Source organism: Salvelinus namaycush, chromosome 7, assembly GCF_016432855.1.
Source record: "Salvelinus namaycush isolate Seneca chromosome 7, SaNama_1.0, whole genome shotgun sequence".
In the NCBI taxonomy this organism is placed as follows: Eukaryota; Metazoa; Chordata; class Actinopteri; order Salmoniformes; family Salmonidae; genus Salvelinus; species Salvelinus namaycush.
Genome location: NC_052313.1, coordinates 17011764 through 17024936, shown reverse-complemented (window position 1 = coordinate 17024936; position 13173 = coordinate 17011764). Strand labels below are relative to the sequence as shown.

At 43.8% G+C, this 13173-nt stretch overlaps 1 protein-coding gene across 1 annotated transcript; it reads right to left on the bottom strand.

The window, feature by feature from the left end:
* Positions 1-1621: 1621 nt before the first annotated feature.
* Positions 1622-11917, bottom strand: LOC120050355 (transmembrane protein 200C-like). The gene is made up of 2 exons (XM_038996940.1): positions 11791-11917; positions 1622-4245 (listed from the first exon to the last, which is right to left on the bottom strand). Exon 2 carries the CDS (start codon positions 4199-4201, stop codon positions 2573-2575), a length of 1629 nt encoding a protein of 542 aa, XP_038852868.1. The 5' UTR covers positions 4202-4245; positions 11791-11917; the 3' UTR covers positions 1622-2572.
* Between the last annotated feature and the right edge of the window lie 1256 nt (positions 11918-13173).

Genomic DNA, 13173 nt, shown 5'->3' with positions numbered 1-13173 from the left:
ACCTGTTCACCCATGACTGCATGGCCATGCACGCCTCCAACTCAATCATCAAGTTTGTAGACGACACTACAGTTGTAGACTTGATTACCAACAATGACGAGACAGCCTACAGGGAGGAGGTGAGGGCCCTGGGAGTGTGGTGTCAGGAAAATAACCTCTCAATCAATGTCAACAAAACAAAAGAGATGATCGTGGACTTCAGGAAACAGCAAAGGGAGCACCCCCCTATCCACATCGATGGGACAGCAGCGGAGAAGGTGGAAAGTTTTAAGTTCCTCGGTGTACATATCACTGACAAACTGAAATGGTCCAAGCACACAGACAGTGTGGTGAAGAAGGTGCAACAGCGCCTCTTCAACCTCAGGAGGCTGAAAAAATTTGACTTGTCACGAAAACCCTCACTAACTTTTACAGGTGCACAATTGAGAGCATCCTGTTGGGCTGTATCACCGCCTGGTACGGCAACTGCACCGCCCACAATCGCAGGGCTCTCCAGAGGGTGGTGCGGTCTTCACAACGCATCACCGGGGCCTAACTACCTGCCCTCCAGGACACCTACAACACCTGATGTCACAGGAATGTAAAAAATAGCATTCAGCATTCTTACTTAAAAATCATACAATGTGATTTTCTGGATTTTTGTTTTAGATTCCGTCTCTGACAGTTGAAGTGTACCTATGATAAAAAATTACAGACCTCTACATGCTTTGTAAGTAGGAAAACCTGCAAAATCGGCAGTGTATCAAATACTTGTTCTCCCCACTGTATATGTGACCAATAAAATTAGATTTGATTTGATTTTATATAAAGCTCCTTCTCCCCATGAACAGATGGAACCCAGGATTCCGTACCAAATGTGGGACTCTGTTACTCCCATTGACAGGAAAACACTTGTTCGTACACTTACACTCAGCTCTCTTTCATGCTCCATCTCTCTCCCTCTCTCTCACGCTTTCCATCCCCCCTCTTTTTCTCTCTTCTGCTCTTTCTCTCTCTCTCTCCCTTTCTTTCACTCCATCTCTCTCTCTCTCTCTCTCTCTCTTTCTCCCTCTCGTTCGCTCTCTTTCTGTCTCACACTATATCTTTCTCTTTCCCTCTCTTTCTCCCTCACACTCTCTATATCTCTCTCTCACCCCCTCTCTCTCTCTCTCTCTCTCTCTCACATTCTCTATCTCTAACTCCCTATCTTTCTTTCTCTCTTTCTCTCCATCTTTCTCTCTCTCTCGCTCTCCCTTTCTTTCTCTCTCTACCTCTCTCTATCTCTCTCTTTCCCTCTCGCCTCACACTCTCTATATCTCTCTCTCTCCCTCTCTATATCTCTATATCTCTCTCATCCTCTCTATATTTCTCTCTTTCCCTCTCTTTCTCTCACACTCTCTATATCTCTCTCTCCATTATTTCTCTCCATCTCTCTCTCTCTCAGCTATACATTGCTGAGCTAATATTTTTAACACACTGGCACATCAAGATCTGCTTGGCTAGGCTGAGTACTCAATTTGGAGAGAGTGTTCTCACACCTTTGGGTTGATAACTTGATTGACATGTCGGAATAACAGATGGCACAGATAATGAGACAGCTTCATATGTTTATTTGAAGACTGATTGAGCCATAGGACGACCATGGGATGGTTGAATTGACCATGGGCACCAGGAACAATTGGAATACAATTATTTACTGCAGGTGTGTTATTGAACAAGAACCAACTACAAAAACAATCCAGCTGCTTTTGCACAGGATAACATTGATTTGATAAGTATTTTTTCCACAGATGGTTACTTGTGCTAAGGTACTTAGGCTACTTGTACAGAGATACAAGTGTTCAGCTGTGAATTGTGCTAGTTAGTGTGTTGTTTTTAATTTCGCTCAGGCAAAAGCGATAGCAAAGATATACAGTAGATTCCTTAACAAGCAAGTCAAGACAGTTCTAAACAATAACATACAAGCCTTACTCAGAGAATTTAAAAGACACACAGGCAAATATGCCAACATTGTTTCCCCCACAAGCAAACAGAGATGGTCAATGATGTATTGCTATTAAAGTTTGAATTCAAACTGATAAAAACTGCAAGGACATTAAAGTACAAAATACATGCTGTTGAGACAGCAACTCTCAATCAATATACTACTACAGTATCAGTTGTGACAGTAGGTGGAACAGACACACTATATTTCTACAAATTAGAGAAACTATTACATCAAGTGGATGGTACAGTAACTAACTGTTCAATCACCATTTTAAAACGGGCCCTTTTTTGGTTAATGTTATCTTTTTGCTTTGAAACTCTTTCAGTTGGGTGCGATGCTTCCAACCTACACAAACAAACCCTTGACAAAATACTATACACACAGTCTTCTGTTTTCATAGCCTCCAAAGACCATGTTCGGTTTTTGATCACATATCGATAATTGCATTTGCAACGAACCACAAGATCCTCTAGATCTCAGATCCTATGCAGTATTGTCATTGTCATAATTCCATTAAACTGCTGTCAAGTGTCTTAAACCAACTGCGAGTTATCCTGTGTCCATTTTTTTCAAATAAACTCAATCCACCAATCAGTAATTGTCCAATCATATCTCTGTGCTATCCACTTCCTCATCGTCCAAAACGGAGTCTGACTGAGAGATCATGAGAAGTTTCTCTTTGTTGGAGTATCGCCTTGAGCACCTGTCCTGTCGTTCCCCGGGGCTGCTCTCCTCCTGTTCATTGGCTACTCCTCCTTCCCTCTGACTTTTAGCCAGACCCTCCTCTGAGGTCACTCGGCTGAAGGCGGTCACCTCACATGACTCCCTTGACTCAAAGGACTCCCCCCCCAGGTCGCCCAGTTTGATGTACCCACCACCTCCCGGTACCTCTAAACGAGGGCAGCTGAGTCGCCGGGACCGTTCCACCTTCCACTTGGTGGGGGTGGATGGAGTGATGCCCAGATCGATGGACCTGGAGTAGTCCGTCAGGGCGCTGAGGGACAAGTGGGAACCCATCACCCTGGGGCCAGTGGGGGACGAGGGGAGCAGCTGGATCTGGGAGCCCTGAAGCGCCCCCTGGAGGCTACCACTGCTCTTGTACACCTCCACAGAGTCCTGAGGCAGGAGCATAGCCGTCTGCAAAGTCTCCACATTTGCCTGGGTGGTGGTTTCTGGAACACCGTACCCAACCCAGGCTTCGTCTTCTTCGCCAGAGTCACACAGGGCAGCCCTGCTCCTCCCTGCCTCTGCTTTGGCTGAAGGCCTGCGCTGATGCTGGTTGGCCCGATGGTTGGGTTTGGTCATGGGGAGAGTGAAGGCGTTGACCGAAGAGGCCACTATTGTCCGGGTCTCCCACCGTTTGGGGATGGAAATCGGGCTGCTCTGCTGGCCGGCCCCGCTGTGTCTGGAGATAGTGTAGACTGTGTCGGTGAACGTCTGCCTCTCTAGAGATGACACCCTTGACCTAGTCAGGGAGTGGCATCTGGAGGGGCCCAGGCTGCCCTCGTCCGGCGAACCTCCCGAGGGCCAAGTGCCTTTGGCTAGTAGGGCGGCGGTATATGCAGCGCTAGGTTTGCCCTCCACCCCTTTGGACTGCATGTAGTTCACAAAGCCATTGAGCGGCATGTTCTCCTTAGTCCGCAAGCTGTGGATGTCAATGACAGTGGAGTAGATGTCCCTCAGGTTGATGATTTTGGTCTTCTTATCGCGGTTCTCATGCAGCACCGCGTTGGCGCAGATAAACAGGAAGATGCCAATGCCCATGATGAGGGGACCGAACACCTTCAACTTGTCCGAGTACAGGTACTTATCCAAGAACTCAGCCAGGAAGCCCATGGACGGCTGCTCTAAACCTGTGCCGTTGGAACGATTGTTACTGACCAAATCCCCATCCAAGTGAAATCCGTCCTTCGCGTTGTTCGTCCAGTTGTCTGTCAGCCCTGACTCCTCCTTTTTGTTGTAAATTCTCTGGATTTTGGGCGGATCCGGGTACAGTGGGCTCTCCCTGGGCCAGTAACCCAGTATGGCCATGGCAATGCCCACCAGTAGGATTAGAATCCCAATAGCCGCCACCACCCCCGAGATGGAGCACAGATTCAGCTTGCCCTTGACCACCACCACCTCATTCTTCTGCTTCTTCTTGGCTTTTCTCTTACGCTTGTTCTCTGCACGGCTCTTAGAGCGCAGCGAGTCCTGCCTCCTGTTGATCCGCAGCAGGCCTCCGGTGGCGATCATGGTTGGGACTCGGCAGACGGACTGCTCACTCACTCATCCTGAGGCTAGAGAGAGAGGGGGAAAGTGAGGGGGGGGTGAGTGAGAGGGGGAGAGAGGGGGGGTGAGTGAGAGGTAGGCAGGGAGAGAAGGTCAGAGAAAGGGGAGAAAGAGAGACAGAAAGAGAAAAGGGAGAGGAAGAGACAGAAAGAGAAAAGGGAGAGGAAGAGACAGAAAGAGAAAAGGGAGAGGAAGAGACAGAAAGAGAAAAGGGAGAGGAAGAGACAGAAAGAGAAAAGGGAGAGGAAGAGACAGGGTTAGATAATAGACCTAGATTTGCAATACTGATGATGATACTCAAGCGGTCCATAATAGTTATTCCACTGCTGAATTTGATATGGTCATAAGTTTGTGATACATTTAGAGAAGACACTTGAACAAACGCCAACACAAACTACTACATTCCTATTCATTGCAATAGCGCAACACCTCTGCTATGCTCTGACTAATTTAGATCATCCCAGTGAAATATGCATGCCAAATGAAGCTCTTTCAGGATGAAGGAGGAGCAAAACAATGAGAATCAATGGAAAGTGAAGCCTGTTTTCCAGAGGCACATGCTCACTGGGTGACAGCTCCAGACGTGTGGGAGTGATGAGACTTCCGCCACAGCACAGGGAGCGGAGTGAGACACATGAATGTGCACACACACACACACACACACATGCGCTCTGGGGTGAATGCACCAAAATGACAGAGCGGCATAGCAGAGTGGGATATGCAGACATTCTGTGGCTTCACAATACAGTGTTGCAAGAACAACAGGGAAATATAGAGCAACACACACATCTCACCGACTGCTTGCTCGCCGGCTATAAAGCCTAGAGAAGTGTGAAAAAGAAAACAGCTGGTCGTCCGCTGCCACGCCACTTAAATTTCTACACGCCAGGTACCACCTTTACCAAATACTACGGTTGACAGCTGCATAGAGTAATGCATCATGAAACTCTACTACATTGTGCACATTGTGAAAAGGAACCCTATAGAAAACACTGAATACAGGAAGAAGACTGTCCCTTAAAAGCCTACACTGTATGTGTAGTGTGCTTACTGGCTCTTGCTATGCACGGCACATCAGGAACGGATTTGAGACTAAACCTTGGGGGATGCCTGCAGTTGGGTGATAAATCATTGGGCCGGAAAAGCTCTAAAACTTTGAATTAAGCACACCGTCACTATCAATAGCGAAACCAACAGCAATGCCAATACCTATACAATGAGTGGCGAAAGATACCACAGCTATCCCCTTGAGCTACAGGCAGATAACGAAACTAAAAGGAGATGTTTAAAAGCATCCAGTGAAAGTCAATGTGCCTGAAAATGTGGTCTAAAAAGTGTGTTGTTGTGAGCAGTCAGTGTTACCAGACATGGCGGTATTCTGGCCCAATTGAGCTTCTTTTGATGTTATTGTGCAACTGGTGATGGTGCGCATACAGCGAGCTAATGCACTACCTTGAAGAAGCCAAGCAGAGCCAAAGAAATTGAAGCTCCCCATACAGGTCTCCTCACCTCAACCAGAGAGGAGTAACACTCACACAAGACTGCTGCTGTCTCAGCTGACCTAGTCTACCTGGACACGTCACACTGTTATGCTTTGATACAAAGATCTTCGCCATCTGTGGAGATTTGCCATGGAAATGCTCTCCTTTCTCTGACTACTCCATTGACTACTGTGAAGAGCCAGTAAAATATGATTCTCCATAACATAGGCACATCGACCACCTCAGGAGGGCATATTCAAATGCATAATCCAAGACCTAAATCTTGTCCACAGGAGTTCTAATCATACAAAGGTTCATTTAGATGCATGGAGATTGGTGCACACTGCAGTTCCCAGCTGGAGCGAGTGACTCTCTGGTGGCGTGAAACAGTCAGTAGCCACAGGATGAATAATGCTAATGAGAGAAGGAGACGATAACAGTGTGATCCAGAGGGACTCACACCTCGCTCTGCCTGAAGGTGTTTCATTAGCTCACAGACACAGCTGATTATTGATGGTTACCAATCAACACATGGGTATAATGGGTTCAGTCTAATGGTAATTAGTTCCAATAGTCCCCCTAAAACAAACCACGATGTAAGGGTGAATACCAAGTCTAATAAATCAATCACAAATAAATCAATTATTCAATTATGCATTACATAACATTACATTACCCCGTGTGCAACACAAAATATGTTGATTGCACATACTTTATTATAAATTAACTCTCTTAACAAAGTAGTGAGAGAAAGAACACACCACATCCCTGAAATATGGCCATTTTGAAAGTGTACTTCAATCAAAAAGACTCACACTTTTATGCCCTAAAAAAAACTCACACGCTCAACAGAAATTAAATTAGAGGATACAGCTCTTTAGCTCGCTAATAAAAAAAACATGCTCCTGGATGAAAGATAAACCTATTTTAATTCTCCCCTTGCCGGCAAACAGATGGAGCAGAAAGAAGCACCTGGTGTCGGAGCTAATTCAAAGGGACAAATCAAATGGCTGCTGGGCCCACAGGCTATACCCCTGCACGTGGCATCCTAGACCCAGCTGAGGCTTATCAACACAGCGAGTAGCAACTAACAAAATGGAGGAGTGAAGAAGCTAGTTAGTAGCTAACGCCTTCAGGGAGGCTCGGGAGTGTTTGTGTTTGTGTTGGCCTTTTTGTATTAACCCTTGGTCACAGGAGGTCAGTCCAATTAAAATGGCTAGCTGTCTGTAGGCTAGCTCATTTAGCTTAATGTGATCACTTCAATATTAGCATTGAAAAAAACCTCATCTGTTTTTTTCTCTCACTTCACTACCAGACATTTTTAGTCAGCTCACAAATGATGAGGACAATGAACTCTCCTGTGAATTTGATCAGATTGGTGCTATTAACAGTGAATTACTGTATATTATTTAAAGATGTCCTCCAGTGATTTTTTTACTTTTACTGTTGAAAAGTGTTATCCCTGGCATAAATACAGTAAAGAACAAACACCAAACGCCAGAAATATATATATTTGAGCAAAATGGTGTTTTTCAGACATAACTGCAAACTTCAAGGAGTACGGCATTCAAGGAGTTGGTCTGATGGGAATTTGCGATGTCATCTGTCTCCCCCCTTGCTTGAGGAACAATAGAGAACGAAAGAGGAAAGGCCCACCCCCACACTTGTGCCATGTCATGAGGATACTTGGACCACTTACTGAGATGTGCCTTTTGTTAAGTAAATCAGGTGATAAATGAGCTGAAAAGGAGACTGGAGTAGCCATAAAATTAAATATCTCCCAGTTGTAAATCAGCAGGGAGCGAGAAAACACACAGTGCTGACATTTGGTGGGAATAGCCTCCTAGTTGTATATTGCAACTATAATTCTTCATTTGTGATGACAAATGTACTGTCCAGTTACAGGTCTCATTAAACCATTGTTGCCTGAGCTGCATACACACTCTTAGAGAAAAAGATACTATCTAGAAACTAAAAGGCTTCTTCGGCTGTCCCCATAGAACCCTTTGAAGAATCCTTGTTGGTTCCAGGTAGAACACTTTTGGTTTCAAGTAGAACTGTTTTGGGTTCCATGTAGAACCCTTTCCACAGAGGGTTCTATATGGAACCCAAAAAGTTTCTACCTGGAACCAAAATGGGGTGTCCTATGGGGACAGATGAAGAACCCTTTTGGAACCATTTTTTTTATGAGAGTGCAAGCGTACATCTCTCCCATAGAGAAAATATAAGCTTGAAGGCACGCTTTGTAGGGGGTACGTGTGTCAGCAACTATTGCCTGGCACCTATGGGTGTAGCTAAAGCAATGTGTTCAAGTAGGGGACTGTGTCAATCTGTAGACAGAGGTGATGTAACCTGTCATCACTTTTCTGTCTTCAGTTTCTTGGCAATTTCTCGCATGGAATAGCCTTAATTTCTCAGGACAAGAATAGACTGACGAGTTTCAGAAGAAAGGTCTTTGTTTCTGGCTATTTTGAGCCTGTAATCGAACCCACAAATGCTGATGCACCAGATACTCAACAAGTCTAAGGCCAATTTTATTGCTTCTTTAATCAGGACAACAGTTTTCAGCTGTGCTAAAATAATTGCAAAAGGGTTTTCTCATGATCAATTAGCCTTTTAAAATGATAAACTCGGATTAGCTAACACAACGTACCATTAGAACACAGGAGTGATGGTTGCTGATAATGGGCCTCTAAGCATATGTAAAAACAAACCGCTACTGGCACTGGTCTCAGAACATTCTTCTCCTCCCTGACAGAGAACCCATGTTCTTTACATCATCTCTCCACCTCCAACAAAAGGCATACCGGTCATTTTTCTGTGAAGACAGCAATTCAGTTGAATACCAGGGAATAAATATATTGGCAGGAATAAAACTGTACTATAATTCATATAGCACGGCAATCCATCAATAGCCAATGAGTCAGGCAGAGACAAATCGATTCCTGAGATTCCTGATTACATTTATTGTAAATTACAAGAGATGTACCAAATAGATAAATAATATGACATGCACTCTGGACAGTAAATACATTTCTTGAGGAACTGAAGCATGACAGGGTTGTATTGTCAACCTTCTGTGAAGTCAATAAGGCATTTATGGATCGTTGAATGAACCTTTGAACTGCAAACTGATCTGTAACCTCAGCGCCGCAGTGGGAGAATGAGATACATTTAAACTGTCATATAGGAATGACATGTGAGATCAAATAGAGTTCGTAAATCTAATCTCAAACAAGCACACTGTGCAATTTCACTCAAAGCTATGCATCATAAGGATGCAGGATTGGATCGAAGGCTGCTGGCATTGAAACGCTGATGTGCTGATGTTTTCGCCCGCTATTCTATTGATCTCCTTAACTACTGTGTCAAATGATGTCTGAGATCATTAAACACATGAACGCTGGCACGTACACACACACACACAAGTACAAGGTCATGCACACACACGCACTGTACACACACAACCACAAAAGCACTCATGCACACACACGGATGAGGGATTTATTCTATGCTTAATGAGAAGTAAAATACTGACATTCCAAGCATGTCAGTGCTGTAAAGGCAAACAGACTGTAGTCATCTTTGATTACATCTATCCATCATAAACTTTGACCAAAACTATAAAACCTGCATCATAACACGGTTGATCTCTCCTCCATTCTCCCAGAGCTGGTATATAAACAAGGGTGAATAGTAAACACATGATGTACATTATGGTCTCAGAATGGGCACCTGATGTGTTGAAATTCCAATGACACAGGGAAACTTAACAGGCTAAATGTATAAGTCAGGTGACATTTTGGTGTTGAGGAAATAGCAAAGGGGTACCTTCGTACAATTGAGTTGGTCCTTTGATTCTGCCGACCTCCTGTGAGGCACTATTCTCTACCAGTCCCTCCAGCGCACCTTGGGAGCCTTCATGACGTTGGTAATATACAGTATAATGGTTATTTAAGTTCTGCTATTAATATCTACTACTCCCACACCTCCAAACTCTCCTTTTCATAGATAGATATACCCGCCACCAACACTCATCTTATCGTCCATCTCTCCATAAATAGCAACATAACTTGAAACATACCTCAACAGTCCTCAGCTTTTCTACTGCACAGTATCAGTCTTTTCACCATGTCTCACCAATAGAGTTGGATACACTATACTGTATTTATCTCTGTGGTCTCATCCCCCTCTGTCAAACACAGAGACTTGACTACTGTACCTGTATCCTATAAACATCCACATTCATCACCATTTAGTTATTTGCAGTAAATTCACCAGGTCCATAGCTCTGTCCAACCTCACAGAGCCTCTAAACACTCTCCATTGCTATAACTGGACTCTACTGGGCTCTAATGCTTGTGTGAATGACAGGGTTTGAACCCAGGTGTCTTGCTTGACAGAAAAGCACATTAGCCTGCTGAGCCGAAGCTTAAGCATTGTCTCTCCGCAGGGAGATCCTCTCTGACCCAGAGCAACTCGTCTAAGGCAAGCTTACTAAGGTCACCAAACCAGCTCTATTGCACATGCATGAGGTCATGGTGCTAAACATGCCCTGGGGTTCTACAGGAGTCCTATGGCCAGGTTAGTTTACCCGTGGGGTGGGACATGTTGTGCTGGGGAGGTGTTATCTCAAACTGTCTGGGGGAATAGCAGGAAGGAGTCTGTGTCTGTTTATCTGAGGGATTTTCATCATGTTTGCCTATGTTCCCTAAGGCAATGGCCAAACACAATTGTCTACTTCATCAGAATTCTATTTGCTATATGATTAGGAGAATATTTGATCACCATGCATTTGCATGGCAGCGAGTTATGTAGCAGGTTTTAGGATTATAGGATTTCAATGTCAGCTGTTCTCCCCAAACAATCTTAATCCTATTGTTTATGTTCAAGAGACAATTTCCAAACACATTTGATGCACTTTACAAAAAACCTGAGTATATCTTCACATTTTAATAATTGATTACATAATTAGCCTAATAATGACATGGGTTTAGTTCGCTCACTTGGTAACTGATCTCCAAATTGCTGTTAACAAAAGTGGGGTTCTGATTACGTGAATACTCCCTCTTTCAATCACACTCAGTCACAACTATAGTGAACCACTGAACCCTGTCAAAGGCTCACTGTCCACACGCACACACACACACACACACACGCACACGCGCACACACACACACACACACACACACACACACACACACACACACACACACACACACACACACACACACACACACAAAGACATACACTTGCAGATGCACGACAACACACACACACACACACATAGATACACACAGATGATGATGATAATAACAATTTGAGTCAAGAGGAACACTGGGGTGCCAGTGGCGAGGCAACCAGACAAAGCAGCTAGTCATGTGAGAATATCTATGACCATGCCACAGACTTTGATGTGAAACGCACCTACAGTGCCATTAAACAATGTTCACTTGACGCTACAAATGAGTTCAACTTTGAACTAAACAAAGAATAGTATGCCCACTGTAGCCGAGTATAACAACTATTCAGTATATAACACATTATGAGGACAGTCAGTAAGGCTTGTGGATTTCCAAGTATGGAAGGCAAGCTCATGTCATGATAACAGATGCGCATTGTGATTTTACCAGCACTCCACATCCAAATGCATAATGTCTGTCAATTATTCAGTCATCCAGTCCTAGGACAGGAAACTGAGTATTCATAAGTGCAGTTGGTGTATATTTAGTAGGCTGTTCATGGTTATGATAACATTACATTTTAGGCTCTATTGACAGGCCTATATAAAAATGTCAGATATGGCTATATTGATATAGTGCACTAGGCCCACTACATAGGTAGATAAAACATAAACAGAATGTCTTCAATTAAAAATACGGGTTTGTTCTCAATTGAGCAGGAGCAAAGAAATAATGTTCAATAGGCTTCCTGTGGTCGTGACAGGAGCTATCTATAACACATATTGAACAAGCACAGTAAAAATGCATGAAATTCAGATGAGCCGCTTATTCAAGCACTAGTAGGCTACTTCAGTATCATATCCAAACGCCTATATAACGGTAAGCTTACCATAGAAGACAGGCAATACAACCACATATTAAAAACCCTAAAAGAAAGTTTCGATTCCCGGGCGCGGATATCTCATGTCGTAAAAGGAAACTTCGTTTATTCCATGTAATTCCATTCTGGCAAAGGATCTGGCGATCTTCTTCAGCAAGAGGATCCAGTCACAGTCACTCGGCGATGTAGTTTTCATCGAGGCTCAAGCCTTTCCAAGTCAACCTGCGTCTGGGAGAAAAATAGTATCCTTTTTATTCGGCGCACTCGCGCTCCTCTCCAGGGAGTGTCTTGTCAGAGAGCAGCGCGCCGAGTTTGTAATGGAGAGTTTTGTGCTGGCAGGCAGCGGGTGATACCGGGCTATTGTTAATGTTTTTCTAATTCTTGGGTGTTGTTGCTATGATACCACCACAGCAGCCATCGACTGAAATTGCTGCAGGATTTGAATAATTGCCTTCTTAACTATCCTCTCGGTAACGAACACTCCCCATCCATGTTTGGATCTGCAGCCGTGTGCTGCTGCTAACGTCCAGAGCGCGTGTGGTGAGACCTCTCCAACGTTTTTGGCTAGAAGTAGGACCGATGGACTAGTGTTCTTGTCTGCAACTAACCTGCGCAAGGCACCTGGCGCACTCAGAAACATCTACACAGAGCTTTCTATCTGCATCTTCACCACATGGAACCACATCACCTAGGTTCCAAAATTGCGGGGGGTTGCGGCATCTAGTTATATATGGGAAGAATGGCTAGTGGTTTACAAATAACAGAGGCCAAATCGAAATATGCGTTGCACAATTTTCTTTTAATTCTCAAACTGATTCTGGGGAAGATGAGTGCGCATTTTGATAATAGAGATTCTTTCTGCAGGTGGAGCAAGTACATCCAACCGATCAATTGCGCCCGAGATGTTAGGCGTATCAGTAACAAGTTTACCTACAGCTACTAGCTACTGCTGTACCAGCAGGGTTGTGTAGGATACTTTCTAAATGTAATCCGTTACAGTTACTAATTACCAGTTCAAAATTGTAATCAGTAACGTATCTTTTGGATTACCCAAACTCAGTAACGTAATCTGATTACATTCAGTTACTTTTAGATTACTTTATCCTTATTAGGCATTAGAAAAATAAAAAAATGTATGTTACCAATTGAATGACATCTATTGCAAGATAAATCTATGTTAAAGTTTACATAGCTGGCCATATATGGATGTTCAATTTTACTTTATGGGTTGGATATGTAGGCTTCTTCTAACCCATCGCTTTCTACTACATATAATAATACAATTCAGTTATATCTTTACATAAAAAAAATCGAATCAAATTTTATTGGTCACATACACATGGTTAGCAGATATTAATGCAAGTGTAGCAAAATGCTTGTGCTTCTAGTTCC

Coding starts and splice junctions, on each gene's coding strand:
- LOC120050355 (XM_038996940.1), bottom strand. CDS start 4,201: ATGATCGCCACCGGAGGCCTGCTGCGGATCAACAGGAGGCAGGACTCG.